The following is a 27,897-nucleotide window of genomic DNA, read 5'->3' on the forward strand; positions in this document are numbered from 1 at the left end:
CATATACGAGTTATTATATCATGATCATTTGTGTTGCTTTTGCTGCCTTTCCGTGAGCTTTTATCCAGGAAACGAACAGAACTGAGCTGAAAACCTCGTTCTCAGTCACCAGTAAGGAGCTCTGCTAAAAGATTCTGATTTAATCGGTTTTCTCATCCTTCTCAAAAAGCCAGCGTTGTGCTCTGGGACTTAAATCATCACTAAGCAAGGTACGAGTCTGACCTGTTTTTCTGTTTTAAGTAAAACTGAGTCTTTAGATTCAGCTGGTATGCATGGCATCATGTATGTTGTTGCTCTTGGACATTGTATGCCTTTATTGTGTCGCCTGCAGGGAGGAGATGACAGGATGTAAAGGGAGAAGGATCATAGGGATGACATTCAGCAAAAGGACTCAGACTGTGGATGTTGTAGTTCATGATTACTGCCTCAACTCCAGGTCACCCGGGGGGCCTAGCATATCCAGTTTTAAGATGTAATGTGGTGTAAAATAATAAATAATATTTTGTCTTACTAGTTCTCTGATCTAGTAAGTCTGTGGGCATGTGTGTATGCACTCGCCTGATGCGTGGCATTAGCAGAATAAATAAAAATCAAATGCTGTTTTGAGAAAAAGAAAAGAGAAATGTTGCACACCTTTAAGAAAACTCTCTTCAAAGCCTTTGCCACCAAAGCTAGAATTTCCTTCCTGAGGCATCGGTGAAATCAAAACCAACAAACATCACACTTATGCTCCTGTTTAGTTACTCAAATGTTTTTTTCCTACTCAAAAGAAGCAGTGCTCACACACTATCAAAAAAAAAAGTTCCAAGGCACAAACGCACATACACCCCCCTGTAAGAATATATCAGTTTTTGTCTTTCTAATCTCAGCACGCTCGAGGCAGACACATGCAGAGTTTGTTTTTTCTGCAATGTGAATTCATGACAAAAGGTTGGCAAATTGTGACAAATCGCTTTACCCTGAATTTACCTCATCTTTGTTGGGTCGCACCAGAAAGAAAGGATTTACACTAATTGATTTCAGTTAATTCTAGTACAGCTAGAGTAATTTTATGCCATGCCGTGTTGCAAAATTCAGATTATATCACGTGGAACTCTTACGAAACGTTAGCAAATGTAACCACCATAAAATATAGGCATTTAGATTTCTTCTGCACAGACTGGAGTTTGTTTCAGTGACGGAAGAAAATGACATTACCATGTTGTTACAAATGCTCATGGTGGTTGTTTGTCAGTGGGGGAGGTTTAGAGCCTGTTCTTGACAATGCCTGCACACCACCCAGCAGAGAGAGAGAGAGACAGCGAGAGGGAGGGAGGGAGGGAGGGAGACGAAGAGCTATTGCCCTATATAGAAGTCCCTGTGGGAAGGGTTGAGAATCTTTGATTCTCTTTGACTAGGCATTTTGTCATGTTTTATATCGTTCAACTAATAAAACATAAGTCCTTGACTAAAGACTTGGACTCCCTCCGGACGTCTGCTTCATGGGCAGCGACTGTTTGCTTTAGACGTATTGCGTCCCTTTCCTCATCAGCAACTGCCGAATGTACTACTGCCAAACATGTTCATTTACTATAACTTGGAATATTTCATGTAAATTATCATTTTGAATCTCACCATTCGATAACTGGTGTCATTTCCTCTTTAAAGTCCTCCTTGGCACAATGTCTGACTATTTTTTCTTTTCTGTTTTTTTTTTTATAGCTATTTTGTCTTAAACAATAAAGCCTGTTAGATTGAGCTCAGTGAAAGATTTTTTATATGCTAATCTGTTGTTCTAAAGATGTTTGGAGGAGAAAATGAGACATTAAAACTTTATGTGGGTAAAACATTTGTTTTGTTTAAGTCTGCATGCTAACATGCTTGTCATCACCCGATCTTATTTTGAATGGTGGTGTGCGGTTGCCTGTCATTGCGCAGTATTTTTTTAACGGCCATTTTGCTGTTATTGTCTAATGTCCAGATATCTGAAAAACTGATGTACTCTGATGCTTTGGCAATATTGTTCTTGAAACTTTCATGCCAAAAATGAATATTGCGTTCAGTCAACGACAGATGGTGCAGGCGTGAAAGGATAGTCGTGCTGTGAGTCATGAAAGAAATTAAAATTTGTGTCCATGTACATGAATCCTACATTGTCTTGACTATTTCTAAGACTGTTGTCATACTAGGTTGGGTGGTCATCACATTTAAATAGGCTACATCATATGGTCCTCAGCAGATAAATCCTACAGGCTTGACATTTGGGATTTCGATTCTCAACAAGTGATATGCTAACCAATTATCAAACAAATCATTATCCAACAGTATAATTTGTAATAACTTAGGTGATCCTCTGACTCTAGGGCCATCCTCAGTATCTGCAGTGGAAATGATTCCCATCAGCCTCAGCTGTACATTGTGTTTCGTGCTAATTAGCAAACATTAGCATGCAAAAATGCTAAACTAAGATGGTGAACATAGTAAACTTATATGTTAAAGATAATGAACAGATTTGCAATAGTCAAAAACACAACTGAACATCCTGACTATCATAAGCGCACTGTTAGCATCTGAATTATTTTGCTTCCCTCTCACACAGTGTAATGAGACAGGAGCAGATCCTCCTGCAAGCAAATCATTACGTGCAACACATTTTTACTTTGGGCTAATTAAGACACATTTAAAGCACTATGTGAAGCTATTATCCTGCAGGCAGGTGAATCTGTAACGGCAACAGTTTTGCCGGCGGCTGTCTCGCTACCTCTCAGGCATTTTAAAAGGTAAGCAGAGGGGGAGTTTTATTGTTAAGTGGGTTTGGACGCAGTAAAGAGCCAAGAGCTGGTGTTTAACAGCACTATTAACAGCGAGATGGGAGATCGATATAGCAAGGTAGAGAGGAGGCGCATCTCTGTCACTCTGATGTGTTATTAGTGCCCGACAGTGGAGGGATCTGGCTTCTCTCCAGTTCCTGGGCCTTGTCATGTACTTTGCTCCACAGCAATTAAACCAAAACCCCTCTTTCCACTCTGTGCTGCAGATTCAAAGCCAGTAAATAACCATTTCATAAATTACAAAAGCATTAACAAGTGTCTGCACGCAGTAAGATCCTTGACATCGCAAATAATACCTTTACCTGAGAGATTTATTTTGGCGCCATCGAGATAATATCCTCTAAGTCTTTTTAACAACTGCAGTATATGACTGTGATACCTTCAAGGTCTTTGATAATGCAGACACACTGTCTTGTATTCATGCCTAGAGTCAGGTTACTATTTATTTTGCAACAGATGCTCTTGCTCCTTGTCCCTTTAAGAACCAAATTATCTATAACCAGTGCATCTCTGTTCCAGCTCTTTGTTGAGGTGAGTGCTGTGTTTTGGACTGGAGTTACTGGATAAACAACAGATCTGCGTTTGTTTAAATTTAAACCTTGCTTTTAAAGCAGTGTAAGAGGCAAACAAACTCCTGCGCTGTGTGACTGACTGCTTGAAGAAATGATGAAAGATGCAATCACTGAAAATGTATTTTCTTTTTTGCCTTATGCAAAAGCTTCAAATTGCGATGACCCAGACCCGGATTCCTGCATGTTATCAGGTCAGGGAAATGAATGTCAGCATGTCCTCATCATTTTAAAGGATGCAGCTTCCCACTGACTCTGCAGCAGAGGCTAGAGAAATTGTTATAACACAAAATAATCAGAAATGTTCAGTGGAACAAAAGGCATGATTGGTTTTGATTAAAAATAGAGATACCATACCAAAATAGTCACAGCCAGTTAACTTTCATGTTTGTTAGGAGAAAAGAAACTTAAAGAGTAAGTAGGTGTCAGCTCCATTTTGGTCAAATAAAGTCCCTGTAACCTTTGGGCTGAAAATGTAAAAATACACAATTTGAAATCAGTTCTTTGTCCACTAATGTTATCTTAAAAAATGTTTGAGACTGGTTATAGCTCTGAAATAAAGAACCAGTTAGGACCAGTGATACCAAACACATGATATTCCGCTTTCTTCAATGTCACACACACTCAATTTTCTGTTGCCCCTGACTTTAAGAACTTATCGCAACTGGTCTCCATTCTCACCTTTTAAAGTAACTGCTGAAGGAAGCACAATAAGTAATGTGGAGGAAGACACTGAATTACACAACATCACAGTTCAAGAGCAAGTTGAAATTAATTTCCAGACTGTTTTTTTCCTCACCTCAGGGTCTCTGAAACTCAGGCAGGCTTACATCATAACATGTAGTGTAACCACACACTGTTGTTTTTATCACTCATATATCCTATATATTTATATAGGATATAGACAGATGTGGATCTGTTTAGGTATGTTGAAATAAAAATATTCAATATTCAAATATCTGGTGCTTTGACTACAGTAATTATATACTGTATACATTCATCATGTTTTTTTGTTTTAAAAGACGCTTTAAAATATTTTAATGTATTTGACATAGAGCAGATAGAGTAGAGTAGAGTAGATAACCTTAGCTTATGACTTGTGACTGCAAAGAGGCTGTTGCTGACTTTGCTCTTTTGTGATAAAGCAAAGACTGTTCTTTACAACAGAAAGAGTAAAGAAGAAATAATTGTAGCTCTGAAGTGTAGGACCTTAAGTATTACCTCAGGTTAAATCATATTTCATTTTATTTTTTGCCCATGTTGACATGAGTATGTAAAGAAGAGCTGACGGGCAGAAACAACAAGCCTGGGACATGTTTCATTCATGGAATCCACCCTAAGACATGCAATAAAACATACTATGTACATAATGTATGGACACTTGGATGCTGCCGCAGGGTTTGCTAAATACAATCTAAAGCCCTGCTGTCAACTATAAAATTACGGCAAAATATTTCAAAAATGTTGAAGAAGTAAAATAATAAATATGTAGAAATGTTTTTGTCTTTATTTACTGTCCTTCTGCTATAAATATGCACTAGAGCACTAAAAGTGTGTTAATCCACATCTTAAAATAGTCCCCCAAAAGTTATTTATTTACTCCTCGTTTCTATATATTCATGACTTTAAAAATTTATGGCCTTAGTTGCTGGAAAGTCAGAGACTACAGACAGGGAAGTTGGAAAGTATTGAGAGATTTGTTGAAAACAAGGTAAATGCAGTATAATGCAAGTTTTCTGTCCAACAAGTTGATTACTGCTGTAACCAGAGTTCATCTTCAAGTGTTATCAACACAAAATAGCCAACGTTTGGTGTAGGTTTTAGGAAATATGAGTGTGATTATCAATATGATTTACTTTAAGATCTGATGACTCAACTTCAAAGTCACTGAGGGGATTAAATTTAAATTTATTTTATGCATCTTTGTCACCAGATTGCATAGTAGTAACTTTTGCCAACAAGCTCTATTTAACAACATGGAAGTGATGGATGCTGCAGGTATGCCTGTGTGGGTTTGATGTCTTTGTGTGGGACTCTGAACCTTTTCGACTATCAGTATTTTAATGGATTGTTCAGACTACATTTTGAGTGTGGGTGTGTGTGTGTGTGTCGTGCTGTGTATTTGATAAAATGTAGGGCTTTAACATGGTTTTAACCTTGCAGATGTATGAGGCAACAAATCATTGGATTTTGTTTGTTTGTTGTTAATGTTTTCCATATTAAAGCTCTGTCCATTGATTTATTTTTTCCATCTTCTTTAAAAGTGAGTGTGCAGTTACTGTTGGAGTTTGTCCTCCAGATGTCTCTGTGAACTCCAGATGCTCTCAAACGCTGTCTCATACAATCATCCTTCTTCATTCCCACTAACAATTAGGTAATGAAATATTGATTTTTAGTTAGATTCATATTGATGCTATTAGCTTTGCATTGATAAATCACTGATACTGGGAACCAGACCAGGAAGACATTACTGTGTGTTAATCTGATGGATATGCTTTCTTCTTCCTGCATGTCTCTCTCTCCACCTGGACTGTCACAATTCATCTTTGCTGTGTTTAAAGCAGGTTCACAATGATGGTTTGACAGGCTTCGTTTTCTCCATATTTTAAGTCTTGTCCAGAGGGAAACTTCAAAATCACCTCTTCTCAAGCTTACAGTTATACTTAACTTGATGATATAAACATATTTCTTCTAATAAATAAATAATAAACATTCTCATTCATTCCGAACATGCTGTAACACCGTACAGTATGCAGGTGCAGGTAGGAAACATGTCTTTGACCCCAGCAACTTTAATACCATGCTCTAACAACTGAAGCACACAGAACAATATTTCTAGTCACCTGCTGTGACTGCTGGGAAAACTCCTTATCACCAGTGTCCACCTGTCTGAGACTGCGCTCAGTATTTTGTCCTGCTGTCTCATCATTACTGTCACTGTGGGGCTTCAGTATCTAAAACTGAGGTGCCATGCACTTTAAGGACCTCAAACAAATTCAAATTTATTTTTATATGGAAATCTAGCAACATGGACAAGTTAATAAAAACAGATCTTTACATATACGCATGTTTCCTAGACCGTGTTGTGTATGTGTTTTTGTGTATGTACCTCTTCAGGCCTTATATTTTAGAGGCCTTAAGAGGTAAAACTACACAGTATTTACCCAGACAAAGACAAAAGTAAGAAAAAGAAACTGTTACGACAGAGCTTTAGCAAGAATTCTGGAAATACTCGGTCCGAAGCTGGTTCTCATAAAGACAGCAGGACAACACACACACACACAGTCAGTCAGTCAGTCAGTCAGTCAGTCAGTCCTGGCAGCTGTCACTCCAATCGGCCACCAGTTCATCTCTCCTCTGTGCTCGACAACAGCCAGGCGTTTCCTTGTCAGACAACATATGCCGTGCATTTCTCCAGCTCCGAGCTGCCTGACAGTATCCACTCCCAGACCCTGTGGCCAGCTCTGACTCTCAGCCCGTCTTGCTGGTGGCAGTGCGAACATGATCTCTGATGTCTCTCAGGCAGCTAACTGATGCTGTCACTGCACCAAGATATAACACGACCCACTGACAAACACATTGTGACAAGGACATACAGGCACACCGCCGAGTACACAGACACACATACGCACAGCTGCACAAGTGCTCATGCCTCGCTGATGTGCTTGACAACAGTTGCTGCAAATACAACCTTTTTTCAGTGTTTATTTTCTCCTCTGGTGTTAAGCAAGCAGATAGGTTCATCTGTACTTATGTTGACTGTCCAGAAAATATTAGAATTCTTCTTTGTTTCTCTCTCTTGTGACTTATTTCGTTGCGCCATATGCTAAACCTTATCCACTCGGCGCATTTAGAAGTTACTTGTGGATTTGAGCTGGAGGTTCACCACATCTGATAATGTCTCAGTCACGCCTGCAAGCAAATAGCTGTGTGATGATCGGAACAAAAGCCCTCTTTCATAATTTGAAGCCTTGTATCTGTGTAGCCTACAATGTCGAGGTATGAGCAGGGTCGGCTTACAGTTTTATGGCGAACATGTTATTGGGTTACTGGTTAGAAGAACTTACGACATTTAAAAAAATAATAAGAAGAAGAAACATAGCCAGGAAGTAAAAAAAAAAAAAACAACAGGGGTGGAATTTGTAACAAAGCAGCTCGTCAATTTCTTGACATTGTCCACCATCTGCTGGTAGAAACGGTAAACTGCAGCACGGATGAGGCCAGATATTACTGCATTATTATCATTATTATTAGTTGTTGCAGTATTCTGTCTGAATATAATGATAATAATAATAACAATCTTGTTGCGATCCAAATCTCACCTGGCCTGATTACAGCAGAAGAAAGATGTCCTAAGACATCATGTGTACTTTTGATGCCTCATCACAGCTTGCATATGTCGACAAGTTGTGGCCTCTGCTATGAATGGTTTATTTGGTATTCTTAGGTACCTTAAGGTGTAAAATTACCCAGTAAATCTCAAGAATGATCAGAATCTGAGTGTGTGTGTGTGTGTGGTGATAATGACAACAGCACCATAATATAAATCTACATTAGCCAACTTTATTTTTATATTTTTATGGTCAGACAAAATGTGGAACTGGTGAAAATAGAAATTCTGATACCAACAAGATTATTAACTATGACACATGTTTACATAGTCACAAAAAGTAACCCAGCGAGAGCTCAACTTTAACCATAAAAGTTCAGGCTTGCATAAAATTCGCTCTCTCAGTGTTTCCCGTCACTCCTTTCTTTAGCCGTCTGCAGCAGCATCTTTACAGACAGCTGGTAGGTCACAGGCTCAATAATACCTCCTGCAAGAGCGTCGCTCCTTACTGACCCTGCCGCTGAAAAAAAACGACTTTTTTTTAAACATTTTCTGTTGTTGCTACAAATATCAAGTACTTATGAGTGTTAAAATTCCACTCTTAGCAAACAAAAAAGATCATTAAATAGAACGGTCATTTATAGTATTTATCAAAAAATACAGTTTTCCACACAAAGTCAATACCCCAAGTAATAAATTATGTATTCTCAAGAATATCTCCCAAAAATCCATAACTCGATGGCTTTTTGTCAAATGCATAGACTAGTTCTCTATGGGAGATGAATACGCTGAATCAGAACTAAAATATAAACATACTAAACAAATCTGCAAACAGAAAACACATGAAAACGAACTGAGAACGAGGTGACTTTCAAAAAACAAATGTTTTAAGTCACGTGACTGGCAGATGTAAGCCACGGCCACATCTGTAGAACTTATTATCGCTACAGTTTCTACTCCTTAAAAAAGAAATGATAAAATAAAAGGATTAAATTCCTACATCACTTGCACATTGTAAAATTAGTGCAGTCGTTTATACTATCTTCCTGATAGGAGAAAACAGGTCAAACTGAAGCAGTAAAATTAAAAAGAAAAAAAAAGAATTTGAATTAAAAAAAAACAGGACACCGCATTTCGTTGTTAAACTTGTCATTCTGACACTTGTTTGACAGGCTGGATACACTGATGGCCACCAGTTTGGTTCTTTTTCTCTGGTTTTCTCACATTGATTGATTGGCCCTTGTGAACCATAGGTTCGACAGTAGCTATGGTGACACTGTACCGCTGTTTGACATGAAAGTTTGATTTGAAACTTGTCAAAGACACAGTGACTTAATGCCACTCTAGCTGTTGATACTGCTGTCGTGATCCAGAATGAGTTTACATAAAAACATTCCAATTGCCTCAAGTGTGATGCTCATGTATGGCAATGTTTTGTAGTATTTGTATAAAAGGTACATAAAAACTTGTGCAGAAATATTTCTGCCACCTAACTGAGTTGAAGTCAGTCCAGCGATTGTGATTGTGGGCTGAAGAGCTTTAAAACTGTAGCTTCCAATGAAAATATGAGCAGTGCATCCTGTTTATCTACATGTGTGGGATAATGAGCTAATGATGCTAAAGCCTGCATTCTGCTCAGATTTAGCTCTAATTAAACCATCCCATTGTGCCTGTGCATCATGACTTTGATTATTTTTGGTTTAAAACTGTGGTGTAAAGTTTTAGGGAAAAGTAACTGTGACTGATGACATGACTTGACTCTTCTGAATTTACCAGCACTATAACTGTCGTTGCATAGTGATGGAGGACAAATGACAGCTTTCATATCACAATTTGAATATGGGCTTAAATTGAAAAAAATATTCTCCCTGCACTGTATATGTTTAGGTACCCTTCTCATGTGTGATGAGACAATCAAATACAGTAATAACCTTAAAAAACAGGACATGTTACAAGCACACAAAAAAAAAACAACCAACCAACTGAAACATATGTAGAGAGGTAAACGTGAAGTAAAATGTTCAGGTCACAGCTTACATCTTTTGAAGTGTTTTTGGCAGCATCCAAAAAACCACAAGGTGTTTTTATGCTTGGATCTCACCAGCTAGAGTTTATTTTTCACTGATATCTGTGGGCCTTGAGCCAATATAACAACCTCTTCATCCAAATGTAGCCTCGCATTTAATTTCCACCTAGGATGTGATTCCCCTCGCTAAACTTTTTTTTTGTTTGTTTTTTGTTTTGTTTTTTTCAACACCAAAGCTTAACCGGTTCTACCTCATTTCCATTAAACATATCTTCATGTGTGATTTTGGTACCTAACATATCTACTTTCTTTAACAAACAAAAAACATGCATAACACTTCAAATTTAACAACCATATTATGAAATAATAAGAGTCCATCTCATTGCTTTGCATACATTGTGCATTGTCCAGTGCATCTGTCCTTCTTTCGGAGTTATGGCTGGTTCCTTTAAAGAACAGCAGGCCTCTTTGCTCAGCAGTGTCGTGCAGGCTGGGAGCTAACAGGAACACTGTGTATGTTCACGTTCCTTTATGAAGAGACCCTGAGGATGAAGTGGAGCGGCTGTTCACCTGCAGGAGACAAGTGTGAGGCACACCAGTTAGAGCTTATGTGTGTTGTGTGGTGTGTGAAACCTACATGTGCACACTGTCAAACTACAAATAAATGCTTACATTCATACACAATTAAAGAGCAATAATCCTTTCTAAAATCACTGTTTCTTAATAGCATAAAGTGTACTACATATCATCAGATTATTTTGATCAGAAACTCAGCTATCATTCAGTGATAGCACATATTGTATCACTTTGTGAAAAACATTTGAACTGAAATGAATTCAGTTACTTACTGTGGCTTGTAATTCTTATTCAAAATTAATCATTTGAGCTATATTTGTGTAGTTTATTGCATTTAGGTTTGGACTTCTAATGAAAGTCCAGCATGTGAAAAATAACAACCTGCTCAATTGAAACAACAGAACTACAGAACTGCATATATGGTGAGTTGTTTACAAAACACTTCTTACAGTAGCCATATTTTAAATGTATTTATTTTGTCCACTTAGAGTTAATATCCTTAATGGAATGCTGTATAAATATACCGAACCAGCTTTGGGTTATGCAGTATACCTGTATACTTAATAATATGAATATCTGATGATATAATGTGTTTTGCAGGCCATGTCGCACGATGCTACGATATTTTATGCAGCAGCAACTGTGTCTGTTGACCTATAAGGTCTCACAAAGAGGCTTCATTTGGTAAAATTAAAAATAGAAAGATATGAAAAACATAAAGAACAAAGAAAATAATCTTTAATAATTTTTTAAAAATTATGGTCAGGTATTACTGGTTAACATTCTCCACAGAGATAACGTTATTATTTTAACTCATTTGTAATTCCTCACTCCTACAGAGTTGCCCATCTCCAGTGCTTAAAAAGTTGCCCACATATTACTCTAGGGGAAAGAGGAAAAAATGAGAACAGTTGTAGGTAGCATCAGGGTAGGCCTGACTGACAGGCTGATGACACACCATATGGAGATGCTGGGCGAGTTTTACCCTGAGGGGGACAACAGTGTTTTTTTTATTATGTGTTTGCCTCATCCCTGTCAGCCTCTCTTACAAAAACAAAAAGGAAGAGACAGCAGGTTGTAGAAGTTGACAGCCACGCACGCAAACACATGAAAATACGCGGACGTACGTGTGCAAGGAAATGACATACTGTATTCGACACAGACAAGAGAACAGCAACATACGGTTGGTGAAGACATACTGTACATACTTGTGAGGACGAGAAGACTTTGATACCTTTCTTAATTTTAGAAAATGAACTGACGGTGAATCTGTGAATTATTCATTTCAGTTTAACTGTAATTAAGTCAAAATCTCTGATGTAAACAAAAGCACTGCCCCATCAGAGACTGACTCGTAATTTGTTAAGTATGTGGACATACAGTAGGTGATGCAGTTTAAGATAAAATGCTTTGCGATAGGAACAAAGGCCACAGTTTCTCCAGCGAAATATTTCGCAGAGGTGGCAGACCACCTACAACCCAAAACATCTCATCTCATAGTTTACTTAGCATGTGTTACAAGATCACAGCCTAAACAACAGCCAAATGTATGGCATTTGTGTGTGAAAGAGCAAGTTTTTTATTTCTTAAAGTGTATTTAATGTTTATGTTGTTAGTGAAGGTGGTCTTTACTAAAGGCAATGTGGCCCACCTCCACAATAAAACAAAACACTGCAAGAAACCCTGACAGCAGTGAAGCAGGCATACAGGGCAACTTATATATTCAATTAATTTACAAACTTACGATGATGGTTTATCATCTAAATCTGAAACTTTTCCATTATACATATAGACATATCTGTAATATAACTATGCCGTTATTGGGCCATCTTATCTTTGATCATTAAATCCAAAACTACAAAATCAGTGGCTGCTACAAAAAAAACCCAAAACATACTTGTTTGGAAGCTTCAGAGGTGGAATGGACTTCTTTTCCAAAATTTCCATTTAACTGCAACAATGCTGGAAAAATAAAAGTAGTTAGAGTGTGTAAACAAACAAACAACCAATAATAAAATTCAGGTGTATTTTTTTGCCCATGCACTCACTACAGTTTAAACCTTTAGCAATCAGACAACTTTAAATCAGTTCTGGGCCTCCATTTTGAACAAATCAATATTCAGTTATAAAACAAAGCACTTCCTCACCTTGTGGATCGATCCGTGGATCAACAAACCCCCAGTGCTGGTACAGAGCAGCCAGTTCGTGGGGACTATAGCTTTTCAGGAGAGTCAAAATATCAACGTCCATTGGCATTTCTCCTGTTCCTTCATTCTTTCCCTGAGCGAAACGCAGTGGTTCTAAATATGCTTTGTGACCCCACATGTTCATGGCAGCCCACAGATCAGGACCCTTGGGACCTGAGGAGGAAGAGTCACATGACTGCCTGCGGGGATGGGGCTTTTCTACGGCTGCACTGGATGAAGTCCCGCCATGATTTCTGGCCAGCATAAACCCCAAACCCTCCTGTGGGAAATTTGTTTCCATTGCAGCTCTGTTGCCTCTGTGTTTGGGGCTGCTTATGGGCTGGAAGCTAGGGACACTCTTGCCGTGCACATTGCTCGATGAAGTAGCTTGACTGCTGGAACTTTTACTTCCACCCTCCTCTGCCCGCTTATGTTCACCAGACTTCTTTTGAGGTAGGAGACCCATCCTCCCACTGGACTGTGTCCCATCTGAAGACCGTGAGTCCTTTGACTGATGTTTGGACTTAGGGAGACCTGATTGGGTTTTGGGGACTGAGTGTTTGCTGCTGCTGCTGCTGGTGCTGCTGTGGGTTGCAAGCCCTGGAGGTTGTGTGCGCTGAGTTCTTGGAGCAGGTAAAGCAGGGCAGTCCTTGCCTTCGAGGAATGGCGGTGGCCCTGTTCGTCTCCAATGAGCACTACCTGCCTTTGCACCCCTGGGGCTGTTGGTACAGGGTGCCCACTTGGGTGCCATGGAGCTGCTGCCATCCACTCTGTGTGCTACCCGCTGATGGATCCAAAGAACTTCTGGGTAGTTGGTAGTGTGGGCACAGTATGGGCACTGATGTCTGGACAGGCCCTCTGTTTTCACTGGATAATTTACATTGGCGTCTCCCTCACTTATGGGCAATGAAGACAGATTAAGGAGACTTCCAGTATCATTAGTAGTATGTCCCTGCCCTTTGACATCAGCGCCATTTGACTTTTCAGTTTTAATCTTTGACTCTGCTGAGCCCTGCCCAGGGGGGCATGTGTAGGGATTCCAGTATGGCTGACTGAGCAACACACTTCTGTTTCTGAGGTAGTCCATGTATCTTGAGGCTCTGGAGCCACTTTGGCTAATATTGTCCAAAATGGCGCTGTGTTTGCTGTATGGATGCAGGAAGTCCTGGTGCTGCTTGTGCAGGTGAGACCTGAGTATTGAGGCATCGACAGTGTGGAAATCACAGTGCTCGCAGAAGTATGGTTTTTTATCTGTAGGTAAGAGCAGAAGACACAATGTAAAGGACATACAGTATAAGAGGTCATGATTACATTATCCTAGCAAGAAAAATATTGTAAAATTTTAAGGCAGTCAGGAGTTTGGGTTCCAACCCTTATTCCAAAGGAGGAAACTGGCATGATGTGTAATTTGTAAATGCAAACAGAACAAAGTAATTTGCTACTGTGTTTACAGACAACAGTTTAGCAAAACGTAGTAATAACCTTTATACAAAGTCACAAAGCGGTGAACCTTGTGAACAACTGAGCCACTTAAGGATGCCCCTTTCATACCAAATCATGGTACTTTCACCTGTTACCAGTGAACCTGTTTACCTGTAGAAAGGTGATTCTGAGCTTTTGTTGCTCCTGTCCCAACAGGTTTGAAACATGTTGCTGGCATCAAATTCAGAATAAGCATGTAATGTATGTTTGCATGCTTAAAAGATCAGTAAGCTCATATTACTGACCTTCACTAAGTATTGCTACCTCTATCATTCCGTTATCAGGTGCTGGTTAAACACAAACTTGTGAATGGAGGGAGGCAAACAGCTTAGGTCCCCTTACTAGGTGTTTGTTTAACAGCAGACTCAGTGTAACATGTTACCTGCTGCAAAAGCTGGATTTATGCTCTCCACGACAATAAAGTGATCTTAATCAGTTTGAAAGACATTGATGTCTATTTCCTGGTTTAAAAATGTTCTAAACAATGGCACCTTCTTTCTCACTGCAGTTGTTTCAAGTGTGCAAATAAAGCATATTAAGAGATCCCTACTGAAATTGTAAGCTTATTAAAAATACCAGAACTTTGGCTGACAAAACATGTTATGGTTAAAAACATTCTTATAGCTAACTGAAACACTTTGGAATTAACTATTCCTTAAAAATTATGTAAATATTAGTTAAGGAAACCTTAATGGGTGGTCAAAATCTTTTTTTGTATAAACAAGAGCACTTAAAGTTGCTGTAATTTGATTTTAAATTCACTAGAGGTCTCTCTCTCCCACAAAAAAATTCTAACCACTCTTAATGCCAAATACAGAGTTAACTTGAGAAACCAGCAGTTTTATCAGAAAATGTGGCACATCTGCATGTCCACAACTATAACCTTTTGATAACTGCATTTAAACAAAAGGGTGCATTATAAAGCAGAATAACAGGGCTGGGTAACTGATTCCCATTTTCAAGGAATTTTAACCACTAAAATGTTCAAACTGCGGCACAGATATTGTAATGTGGTGTGGCGTGGTGCGTTTATCTTACCCTCCTGATCTTGACTTCTGAAGCTGTTGGTCTGTTTAGATGTGAAGTGAACATCTTTGGCCTTCTTAGTCTGCAGTGCCTCATAAAACGCGTGACCAAGCCCGTTCAAAGAAATACGGTCTTTCTGGCAAATCCTCTTGTCACCACCTTTACTCTGAGCCAAGCTGTTTGATTTCTGATCAAGGCCGGAATCGCCCTTGATCTTCTTAATGTTGGAGTTAGTGGTGTCGATTTGCTTCCGCTTCTTCTCCTGCTTCAAGGGTACGTACTCACCCTTTTCTGTGTCATATACCACCTCAGCATCTGCTAACCTCTCCTCCCATCCCACACATTTCTCTGTGACCTCCACTAGTCGTCCTCTTGTGGCCAACTGCCACGCTTGGTAACTACAAACTGGATCTAGTTCTGGAATTCGCCTGGCCAGGCTCTTTTCCTCAGAGGTGTCCCTTGGTCCAACGCATGTGAGGTTCAAGCATTCCAAAAACTGCTTCTTAGCAGAGTGCATCTCAGAGGCTTCAGTGTCTTCCTGTGAGGGATTCTGTGTCTGAGTGCGACTGTGGTTCACTTTATGTAACTTTTCATGTGTTCGCAGTGTTTTGCGGTCCAAGAAGAAGTTACCACAACCAGCACAGAGCTCATAGAGGCACTCTTCATTTATCAGTGATGTTGGGTCTTGAGGAACTCCATTGATGGTGGCAGGTGGCTCATTGCTTTTGCCACCTCTTAGTTGTGCTTTGACCCGGTGAATGCGCATGTGACTTTGGAGGAACCATGCCTGGCGAAATCGGCGTCCACAAATCCGACAACCGTGATCCTGTGAGCTGCGGTGCCTTTTCATGTGGGATTTTAGGAGTAGCACCTGAGGGAAAACCTGGCCACAAATACTACAGGTACAGGACCCACTATCAGCCTCATCACCGACCCCAACATCATCTGTACCCTTAACTTTTTTCTTGGTTCCTTTCTTCTTCGCCTTCCCATTGAAAGTATGTGCTTTGTCAGATGCACTGATGATTTCAGGAGGGTCCGGAGTCTCGGTGTTACATTTCTGCTCTTGATCTCCATCTCCGTCCTTGTCACTGAGGTTATGGCCTAGTAGGCCTAGTTTATGGCTTCGAATGTGGACCTTCAGACTGCCCTTCTGAGCCGTCCTGTGCTCACAGTATGGACACTTGTATGGTTTTTCCCGTGTGTGTCTTCTCATGTGCTGGGACAGAGAGCTGAGGAGAGGAAAGCTACGGCCGCACACTCCACAGCTGTGGCCAGAGGTCACATCTTCCTCTGTCTTTATACTAGCTATGGGTTTTTGTGTTACATCCTCCCTTTCTTCTGTCTCCATTACTTTTCCTGAAGCACCAGTATGTCAAAAACAACAACTGTGTAATAAATCCTCTAACTGTGCAAAGTTTACCCTCCTGAAATTAGTGAGTTCTCAGAATGGGCATCAAAAACCTGGAAAATGTCATAGCTTTAGTTTCCATCCTGGTTTCTAAATGTTCTTGATCGAGTTGCATAGTGTTTGGGAGAGAAGACCTGAAAATAGAAAGAAAATTAAAATTAGCTTGGAATAATTACAGTCATGTTGCAAATTCAGAAATGACATTTAAAAAGGTCAAATATTATTACTAATTACTAAACTAATTACTATTTTTTAAGAGGTGCAGAAAACAATAAGCCTAAGTCAAATTGTTTTTAATAAGTATGAATTCCAGAGAGAATTCAGTGTGTTTGTATAATTTAAGATAAGATTTTCTTAAGTTAAGCATTATTGCATAAGGACAAACAAAAGAAATTAGGGGAAAAAGGCCAAAATTCATATGTTCCACATAAGACCAATGAAACATACATTGATTTCATTGAACCTTGATAATCGAGATCAATAGTCCTGGAGATAAAACGTACAGATTTTAAATATTTAAATCGCTGAATGGTGACACTTCTGCTTAAAACACACCAGTTTGTTCCCCAAAATCACATTTCATTGTATTCATTTTGTCTATATGTAGATACACAGAGCATTTCTAGAGATGGAGAGGTGAGTTTTGCTATGAATATGCTAACAATGAAAGCAGAACTTGCTTACATGTAACACAGTTTCACTCAGTATGTATGGAACAGCCCACTGAGGCAAACTGCATCACACAGATTTTAGAGTAACTTTTGTCCCCCAGTGGACGAGCGACGGTTGTCTATGTGTATTAGAGCGTGGGTCAGTGTCTCAACATGCGTGTGTGTGTGTGTGTTGGTCCTTTGGTTTCCTATGCCTAAATTGAGTGTGTGAGGTGAAGCATGAAGAGATGTATTCATTCCTGGCTAGCCAGGATGAACCCTGAGGGGCAGTCCACTCTAATTCACAATCAATAATCCGTTATCAACAAACTACATTTTAGAGGCTCACATACATAACCTTGATTCTGGGGCTGACCTAAGATTGTGGGTAACATTGCTATATAGGTACATTTCTAAATATTACTGTTTAAACAATTATCACAGAATCAAACATGATCTCAGCAGCCAGGGAGCTAAATTTGATATATGAGGATCTAATAGTTCTGAGGCATATGATTTGAATGACATTAAAACCATGTAGGAACAAAACAGGAATTTGTTGTACAACACAGGCACGGCCTCATGTGGGGTTAGCATCTTCCTCACACAAAAATGGTCATTTGTTAGATCGTTAATAGTGAAAGAAAGTTCTCTCTGGTGTATAGCCAGCCACGCAGTCAAAAGAAAAACTTGCTATTGTGTCAGCCGCACCAGAACTGTCACATCGCCTCATGTCTGGCCCTCCACCCCTCATTGGGGGGTCGAGAGAGGTATTGTTAAAGCAAAGAGGCCTGGGCCTACCCGTCACTGTCTTCAAATACATGTCTGAGCAAAGAGGCAGGACAAAAGACGACTCTTGTTTGTCTTGTCAGTCTTTTGAATGTGAGCAAAAACTAGGTGCACATACACCTTATAGCTCGAAAAAGAGATTGACTCTAGTGTAGGGGATGGGGTAGTCTGTCTAATTATCTGTATCTAGATCCACGGTCGCATCTGTCTGCATGCATGCATGCATGCCTGCCTGCTTGCAGTCATGTGTGCTGATCCGCTCATGCTGGAAATGGTGTTGTATCTAGAATATGGGAGGAGTTTAGGAGGTTTTTCTGGACATGGCAGGTGTTTGGTAGGCAGACGCCGTCAGATTAGTGCATGGGCAATGTGGCACACTGTCTCCAAGAGGGGGAGGATGTGCAAGAGAAACTGGAGGGTGGCAATTAAGGGGTTAAGGTTAAGGCGAATGTAATGAGTTAACACAATGGGGATAAAGTCAGAGAGCTGAGGGCAACAGATGGGAATAAACGGGCCATCAGTACTGAGTTAGCTGCCTCTAAAGTATGAGCTTATGCCTTTGTCAAAGCAGCCCACGTGTTTAATGTGTGCTATATATTTGCATGCGTAATATCCATCATTTGCTTAATCATAGAGGAAATTTGTGCTATTAAAACAAGGAATATGTTTTGGATTTTTTTTTTTTAACAACAACAATCAGTCTTGGGAAATAATTTCTTTTTCCCCCTTCTGTACATCATCTGTACATCATATCTTTTCCACCTCTTCTCCTTTCATCCCCTAAATACTCAGAGCCCTTTGCAGGATTTGTAAAGTAATGCAGATAGCCAAACATGTTGCTCCAGGGCTTAACTCATTTCTTTTAGAATCTCTCGCTCCCCTTTTCTCTCTCTTTTCTTTGGCAGATGAATAGGCATGTCCAGTCAGCTGTCCTCGCATTGATTCATCCTGACATCCCAACCAGCTCAGCACAAACTCCCTATGGTCAGGGCACTGATGCTGAGAGCCTGTGTGGTGTGATGTGCATGTGTGCGTACTTGCATGAAAATATCCGCTGTCCGTGTGTTGTATGCGTGTGCGCTGCCTGTGTGCCTGTTTGCTGCACTGAAACTGGGAGTGTAATTTCCTGCCGTGATCTGAAAATTATATTCCAGTAAATTTACTTTGTAAGATAGCATCCAACACACTGAAATACCTCAAATATCTTCTTTTTGTAAGTAACAAACATCTACTTATAGCTAGTCTCTGCAAATATCTGCAGACTGGTAGAAGCAAGTATGTGTGAACCCCATGACTGTGCATGCATGTATGTGTTTGTGTTTGTGTGTGTGTGTGTGTGTGTGTGTGTGTGTGTGTGTGTGTGTGTGTATGCTGAAGTCATCCAAATATTCTCAACAACCAGCAACAAGCCTGTGCCAGCATACCCCTGACTGGAGATAGCATGTGACTGTCCTTATGCTAGTTTTCAAAGCCACAGTCACTCACTAAGCCACAGCTCACATCTAGTGTTTTGTGTCCAATAATCCTGTCTGTTTCCACCACCTGCAAACGCCACTGAGGCATAAAACAAAACTAATATACAAATTGAGTGAATGTAGTCTAAATACAAATGGAGGATATTTTCAGAGATTTTTCCCCCTTTTATCTTCAATCAAATCCTTTGTAGCTATCCTAAAACTCAAAAATCTGTCTGCTGTGGACACCGTCAATGCAGTTATGCCCAAAATAACAAACAAATAACTTACTCTTTAAAAAAAAAACTGTATCAGCTATTAGATGATTATGGAAAATAACAAAGCTATACAAATCCAGTTTGAGGCTGTGTGTTTAAAAGACAGGTAAGGTCACTGCAAAATAAGCTATACTTTTACTTGTTCCTAATATTCTAACAGAAAATGTTGCTGGTTATAATTTTCATGAAGTAATTTGTAATTACATTAATTAACTAGACAGTAAAAAATGTTCTATCCAAGGAGTGAAACCATTTTGTTTCACTATGCTGAACCTAAAGGATGGCTAGCACCTGAGCAGCACCACACAAAATCCACCGTTTTTCACTGAGTCACACTGAAAGTCATTCTCTTTATGAAATAAAAATCAAAAGACCTGACAGTGAGCCACACTGAACACCTCACTGTACAGAATGATGCTTCAGCAAAGGAGAAAAATAGGTTTCTTATCTCTGTACTTGTGTAATGAAGCAAATATGCAGAAAATGTATTCTCTGCTGATTCACTGCTGATGCAGTTGAAGATGACTCCTTCCAGATGTGAGGGAGTCAACACACACTCCCAGGTGCTTACATAAGATGACATGTTCAATGACTGTCCAACACAAGTAAGCATGCTCAACATTCAGGTCTGATGCATCTTACAGTGCATACCGTTTTAAGTTCACTAAATTACTCAAACAGCGACCACATCTTCAAGGCTATACCACCCTGAGATAGAAAACAACCACGTTAGAGCAACATGTTTGAAAAGGAAACAGTGAATGGGCCATAAAAAGTGACAAAACTGCTCAGTTCCCTTCACAACAACAGTGTAACAATCTTACACTAGTTCCTTAGCCTAAGACACACTGTTCTCGCAACATGATTTGACTGTATATACCTCAGCAGAACCTGGTGCTAATGTTTAGCTTTGGCATAACTCATAGATAATATTCAGAAACACTGTTCCTAGAATGACTTAATTGCATGAACAACAGTGAGGAAGCACAGCACTGTGGATGACCAGCCTAATGTACCTAAGAGATTAGACAGCCATGAGCTCAACAGTCACAAGCACGGACAAACTTGCACACATTCGAGCCCATCCCCCTTCTTGTCCAACCCTCCACTCAGTTACACAACATACTATACAGGGATTACTCTTCATAGCAAGAGATGAGCTGCTCAATGAGTGGCCTTTTATCGTGGTTGCCCCTTAGTGCTATGAAACACACATAGGGAAGGGGAACTGACAAAGAGAAGAGAGATTTCTTGGCAGAGATTTACCTGTTGTGGAAATGTGAACAGTCACTCTAAAAAATACACAACATCTCATGCAGAAACCCAAACGCAGACATCAGTGTTGTATCTGAGCAATGCCACCGACAGCAGAAAGGCAAAGATGAAGAGGTGCAAAGAGACAGTTTCAAATGCCTTCTATTATTGATGTGAATTTGTCTACTGTGGAGGGTCTGAAGAACCCACTACGAACCCACTCTCTTTTCAGTGTGGATTGGCCAGTGTGGGAGACACTGGAGTATAATCTGCTGGTATTAACTTGCTCTCTAAAAAAAGCACTCTCGACAGGGATTAGATTATCATGGCAAGGTCAGCGCAGACTCGCTCTGTCTCCCTTTATGTCTCTCTATCACCCTGCTCTCTGTCTTTCACTTGATCAGTTCTCAGTGCTGCCTCTGCCAGGTGTATACTTTAACGTTTCCATTTCATTTCCATTCTTGAATTTCCCTCAGGATCAATAACGTATCTATCTATCTATCTTTATCATTTCAGGGTCATCTTGTATCTTGTCAGAAAACATTGCAGATTAAATATATACAGGAAATTATGGCATAGAGTCCTCCTTCTGACTTTGTTTGTTAGATTAAAGTGAGATTAGATTAGAGTAAAAAACAATAATGCTCACATGGTTTTGACCTGAGAAATGATACACTGATAATAGGGTTGGACTGATGTAAACATTTTCAAACCAATTTCATGTAAAGCCAAAGAGTGGACCAGTAGTATCAAATCTTACCACTAGGTGTCACATAACTCAGCCACTCCTGAGTGGAACACTATGTGGGCCCCTGAATGGGAGTGTAGTGACACCAACACCTCACGAAAACAGGTAGACATCGTGTTTTTATCTCTCACAACAACCATTTAACTTAACTTTGCTCTTCTCAAGTTTAACACCAAAAAGACTTTGAAATAATGCAGCTTGATAAAATATTATCTATAAGCAAAATGGCCACAGTAATATAGTTACTGATAAACAAATAAGCCTATATGTTACATTGTTATTCCATTGCACGTTGCATTTGCATTCGGAGCTACGCAGCCTCTTAGTGGGCAACACTCAACCCAAGGCGTCTAACAACCATGCTGACAAAAACAATAACTGTTTTCAACACAGGGAAATGTGCAGTATGATATAACTCTGTGCAATAACATTGTAGTCAGTGACTTGATAGTTTAAAGTTTACCTCTGTTATTTTAATAAGATTTTAACCAAATGCTAAAACTTAATACCTGATGTTTTAAAGTAAGAGTTGATCATTTCAGTAAACCTACAGCAAAATGCCATGTCTAACTTGAATGGATTTCTCTTTTGTGACACATAGATCTTTATCAAAGCATTAGATCAAGATTCTCACATGACAAAGACTGTGTTGATTTGTAGTACAGAACAACATGTGTGTAATTTCCTGCTATGATTAAGGTAAGGATTGAAGGGTAAGGCGATACCTGCTTAGCGATTTTACCCTAGAGCAAAAGCATGACAGCTGGCAGCAGGGTCTGGATTAGGTTTCCCATAGGGGTATTGCATCTTTTACACCACCACTTCTTTGGAGTAGAATGGGCCAATGGTAACCTGACTCCCTCAGACCCATCCAATCTCGTATCCCTCTGTTTCAATGGGGCCAAGCAGAAGGGATCTGTGGATGCCTTACTCATCCCTCCCATCTTCCATCTGGACATTTTGCCAGTGTTTGCACTCCAGTTCCTCCACTGGAGACTTAAAGGGCAAGTTCTTATTTTCCAGTGACCCTTTTCAGTCATTACCAAACTTATTCAATAGTTCCACTAATATTTTGTTTTGCTTTGCAAGAGAGAGGAGTCTGTCCTTTTGTTTAATTAGACTACAGTATTCTTGATAAAAACATGCAGTATTTGAGGGGCAGGGACACTGAAGTAGACTCTAAAGTAAACATTAATTTTTCATATCTTAAAACAAATTTCAGATATACATTAATTAGTTTTTCACAGAATGTACCGAGTTCTGTTATTTACATTAGTGATTAAAATTCCAATTTTCCGATAAATAGTTTGGCCTATAAAATGTCATGCATTTGAGAAAAATCACAATTTCCCATGCCCAAATTGACATGTTTACATCTCTTTTTCCTGAAATATATTCAGTTTACAGTGACATAACACAAAAAAACAAATATTAAAATCTAAAAATGTATTGAGTTTTGCCAGTAGAGTAACTATTTTTTTCTAATTAAATAATTTTTCGCTCCATGGTATGATCGAGCAAGTGGATAAATCCTTTCTTGTTGTTGCAAAATGTACTTTTAGGGATGCTTCCATTCCCCTGTGTTTACATATAGTCACTATAAGTTGTTTAATGTTTCGAACACAAAGGGTCCAGTTAGCTTGAACAACACACCCAATGCAGACAAATATAACATTGGAGAGAAGGCTAGCATATTTGTTAGATTATACTGAGTCAAATTTGTGGTCCATCTGTACTCTGCTGTGAGGATGGACACTCTACAAGAATGTGCACATGTATGTGTGCACACTGTGTAAAGACAGATCCCCATATGTGCAGACTGTGTGGTCCTCTGTGGTTCCATTTAACTCTTACTCCTTGATACAATGCATATTAAGTACTGAACCTGCTCAGGTGTTTTTTTTTGTTGTTGTTGTTGTTCTTTTTGCTCACAAGAACTGCACAATGAGTTGGAGACAGGGAAAACACCTCTAGAAGAAGTCTGTGTTTACCATGAAATATAAGTGTAATAACAGGGTATAACAGCAGTTAAATACTTTATAATTATAGTAACCAAATAGCATTTTTGAGGTATTGGTAGCAAGTGATGGCATACGGTATTTTTTTTGAAGAGGATAGTAATTTTGTTGATATAATTGCTGTAAATTACTGGCATGTCTGACTTTTTCAAAAACTCATGTGGTTGTAAACAAAAAAAGTAAGAAAGAAAGAAGGAGAAGCTGGTATATAAGATACTTTGGATGAGCGCCACCGGCACATGCTACATTTTAGCATCTTCACCGTGCATACATGGGAACAGCAGTGTAATAACTTTGTCCTGTTTTGATCCACTTATTTCTCCTGGGTTTTCCTCTCTCTTGAAGTTTGTTTAAAGACTTTCTTGCTTTCTTCTTCATTACAAGCAGTCCCATAAAGAATTTTTGTTGACTTTGTTTACTCAAGATTAAGAAAAAGAATAATGTTTCAACCCACTATCACAAAAGGGAGCTGCCCAAAGTGATGGCCTTACTCCACACATCTTCCTGTCTGCCCTGTCTGCACCCCTCCCCCTTCTAGCACCAAGCCCCCGTCCAGACCCCAGTCTCCTGACCTAATCTGGATGATTAAATCATTTTTCTTTAGCACAAATTTTGTCTCCCCCCCCCCAACTACTCTCGTCTGGTAGTCGTCACACACCCTCCCCTATTGATCGTCATACTGAGGAGATTACCCTAATAGCTGGGATTACCTCCCCACATGTTGGTTGGCTACATACAGCAGGGGGGAGGAGAGGGGAGGTGGGCATGGTGCATGTTGTGCATAATGTGCAAGTGTATGTAAGGAGGATGGGAGGGGTGGAGGTATAGGAAACAGAAAATCTGGATTTGTTTGTTGTCTTTGAGCACCCAAACATAAAAGAGATACAACCTCTGTCATGTCTCGCTGCCTGTGGGATGTAATAAGACCTTGTTTATCCCACACAGCAATCTTTAACAGTGCAGATCAGTCATGAGACAACGGCTCTTTATCAGCAGGGCAGACAAACAACACCCTGAAGACCTTATTGTGACATATTTGTCCTCTCATGCTCATTAACTCTACACACCCTGGGTTTAAAAAGGCCTGTGGCATCACCTTGCAATGCTAGAGATGAAGACAATCAGTCTATTAATCAGCCAACAGCCAACAGTTTTAATAAATGGTTTAGTTATAAAGCAAAAGTGCTACCAAAATGTCACTGTAAATATAATGTATTTTGTTTTATACAGTTGAGCAGACAGAACTTTTTTTAAGATGTCATCTTGGGCTATGGGAATTTGTGATATGCATCTCTCACTATTTTCTGACTTTTTGCATGTTAAATACTTAATCATTAATGAAAAGAATTGTTGGCTGTATCCCTACTGTTTACTAATCACCCTATTTCAGTCCCAGCTCCTGATAACAATGACGACAGCTGGCCAGCACAGCCTCATCCACATGTTTCACAACAGCCCAGTTAGACACCTCTGGTTCGGTGGCTGCTGGCTGTGAGGTCTTTTATTTTATTCTTTCTAACAAGTGCTGGAGCTTGAAGAGGCTATAAATCAAGATGTTATACCCAGAGAGGCAGGCAGGCAGAGGGGGGGAGACTGGAGGCCATTCAGATAGTGCAGAGAAAAGGAATTCCGTTAATCCACCGCTGATCCGGTACAATGGCAGCCTTGTTGTCTGTCCCGTTTGCACTCACTTACCACAAGTTTGCGTGCGTTGACGATGTTCACTGATAGCCGGTTCACAGCTGCGCCAAACCGCAGTAAAGACAAAATAATAGCCCGATAATGATGGTGATAATGTGGCGAGTTCCTGTCAGGAGACTTGTGACAGCGGCTAGTAGCAGCAGCTTGCTCCGACACGGGACTCAGAGGATACACGGACTTGACCGAGTGTTTTTATTTTTCCTCCTCCTATAAACTGACATCCACATTACTGACAATCTAACCGACGGGATGTTGTAGTTAACTTTCGTCCGTACAAACTCCTTAAACAGAGTACCGACACTTGTACGAACTACCGCATCCTACTTGTGTTTGAATACCTTTTGTTAGTTAACCGTCGTTTAGCGTCACTCCTTACCTTAGAGGGGTTAACGTTAGGCGGCAGGTCGCTCCTTAAGGAATCCCATCACCGATTAAGAAAAAGGATGGCGAACTTGTCAGATTAGCCTGGACGTTATCCGTCAACTGTGCGTTCGTCTCTTATTTTGTTTGTTTTTTTTAATTTCCGTAGCGTTGAAACTTCACTGTCTCTCAATCACAGCGGTGCACCTGAACCGCAGTCCCGTAACCCTCCGCAGCGGCAGCTGCCGTCGTCGTTAGGGACATGAGTGACGCGAGAGATAACGTTATTAACGTTAATAACAAGGACGAATGATCTCTGCGTGCGTGCGTGCGTGCGTGCGTGTGTGTGCGCGCGCGCGCCTCCGACCCATTCACTGCAGCTGAGAGGTGAACGATGGCCGTCCGCGGAATAGTTTAGATTAACGTTAGTTTACGAGAGATTATATGATAGTGTAGATACAAATGTGGTGAACTCTAAGCATAGCCTCTGATTGGCTGACCACATTGGGCATATGACCTCCTAAAAGAATCAGTTAAATCTTATGTGTAAGTATAATAATTAATTTCCGGTTTTAGACCACATTACAGAAGATGACTACGACTACTCACTGTAGTATAAAATGTAAAATGAATCATTTAATGCATTATCCATGTTAATCGCCATTGTGTGTACTCAGTTGGCGTGAATATGTAACGGATTAAATATCTATACGTGAGAGCATTGATTAAACTTTACACTGTTATTTTTTTATCCATTCTTGTCACATTCTACACAACAAGAATTCACACATTTACTAAGAACTTAAATACCACCCTTGTCGTTAATCTCCCTTCCACTAGGTGCCGCCACAGGATAATCAACCGTCACATTTTTAAAAGTGTACAGCAGAATAATTTACATAAATCCTAAGTGCGGGATGTCCAGGAGGGAAAGGGGGGAGACACTGGAAAGCAAGCAGCACTGTACTGTAAAAGTCACTGTCTTACTTTGTACTGTAAATAAGATATAAAGAGCTTAAGATGTTTGCTGGCTAGTGTTCTGACCTGGCTTGGTTTGATGACACCAGGGGCCATCACGCCGTCATTTAGATTTTACAAGATAAGATAAGATAAGAACGTTATTGATCCGGCGGGAAATTGTTGTGCCAGGGTTGCAATACAAAGAAGCATACAGAAGTAGGAAGTCATTTCCCACAAAATATAATAATATATATAAAAAATAACAGAGTACAATAAGTATATAGTATATACATGAGATAACGGCAGATAAGGTGCAAAATGGCAATGAATAAGGTGTGGATACAATCTTAAAGTGTTAAAATATACTGGTCACTTCTACCATCTAATGACCTGCACATGTTGTAGGTTGTTGTTTGGCCTTATTTTATAATTTATTGTACACATTAGGTCCTTTTTTGTCATAGTTTTGTCGTTTTGTCAACAAACTGTACCAGACAGCTGTAGGAGCAACAGAATGCCACCAGAGGGATAAAAAGATAGCAGGTGCATAACTACACTGCATGATATTAATTTTTACCAGACAGAATACAGGCAGGGGTATTTTAAATGAGGTACTAATAGAAAAATGATTGTTTAAAAAGGAAAGCAAAGTGTCATCTTATAGATTTCTTTATTACAGAAGAAATAGGAGATATTAAGCATCAGGAAATCAACACTTCAGATATAATGACTTTATTTATCCCAATGGAAACTGGTGAGCAGCAGCTGTAGCACAAAGTAGGAAAGACTGCCGATATCTTAGTGCAAATATAACAAGTATATAAAAATGCAGATTATTAGTAAGATGTAAAGCAAAGGTAAACAGTTTTGTAAAGTCAGATTAAAGATAAGGTGCAGATTTTAAAAAAAAAGGATGTTTTTAGTCCCTCTGTTATGCTGCATGTTCATTTCAGTGGTGTAAAATCATTACAATAACACAGCTGCATTTTTTTTATTTGGATTGGATTTCTGTTTGTTGTTGTTTAGACGTTTGAAGATGTGCTACCATCTTCAGTATTAGGATGACCTAATACATGCATGGCCCAATGATGACACAACAAGACTTATATTGTTGTGTTAATAGCAGTAAAACCACAAACAACAAAAGTAATATTTTATAAAATGTACAGTAAGACCTCAGTAAGCAAACAAAGCTATTGTCATTCTGATGCACAGTATGTCACTGAGGCAGTTTCTGTTTTTTAATGTGTTTTACATGTGCTCATAATC

General features: G+C 39.6%; 1 protein-coding gene across 3 annotated transcripts; it reads right to left on the bottom strand.

The window, feature by feature from the left end:
* Positions 1-7,922: 7,922 nt before the first annotated feature.
* LOC124074424 (zinc finger protein 516-like) lies at positions 7,923-25,963 on the bottom strand. Of its 3 annotated transcripts, XR_006845849.1 has the most exons (6): positions 25,685-25,963; positions 15,018-16,550; positions 12,459-13,748; positions 12,209-12,273; positions 10,131-10,305; positions 7,923-8,229 (listed from the first exon to the last, which is right to left on the bottom strand). XR_006845849.1 is itself a non-coding variant. In XM_046417348.1 (5 exons), exons 2-5 carry the CDS (start codon positions 16,354-16,356, stop codon positions 10,255-10,257), a joined length of 2,745 nt encoding a protein of 914 aa, XP_046273304.1. In that variant the 5' UTR covers positions 16,357-16,550; positions 25,685-25,963; the 3' UTR covers positions 7,923-10,254. The 3 variants fall into 3 exon arrangements, 2 of the variants coding, with proteins under 2 accessions (XP_046273304.1, XP_046273306.1); XM_046417348.1 differs by having other exon boundaries at positions 7,923-10,305; XM_046417350.1 differs by lacking the exon at positions 25,685-25,963 and adding an exon at positions 25,303-25,633 and having other exon boundaries at positions 7,923-10,305.
* Positions 25,964-27,897: the final 1,934 nt, after the last annotated feature.

This window comes from Scatophagus argus, chromosome 17, assembly GCF_020382885.2.
Source record: "Scatophagus argus isolate fScaArg1 chromosome 17, fScaArg1.pri, whole genome shotgun sequence".
Taxonomy (NCBI): Eukaryota; Metazoa; Chordata; class Actinopteri; family Scatophagidae; genus Scatophagus; species Scatophagus argus.

Coding starts and splice junctions, on each gene's coding strand:
- LOC124074424 (XM_046417348.1), bottom strand. CDS start 16,356: ATGGAGACAGAAGAAAGGGAGGATGTAACACAAAAACCCATAGCTAGT. Junction 13,749..15,017: donor CAGAAGTCAAGATCAGGAGG/GTAAGATAAACG, acceptor TCTTACCTACAG/ATAAAAAACCATACTTCTGC. Junction 10,306..12,208: donor CCTCTGAAGCTTCCAAACAA/GTATGTTTTGGG, acceptor TGTCTCCTGCAG/GTGAACAGCCGCTCCACTTC.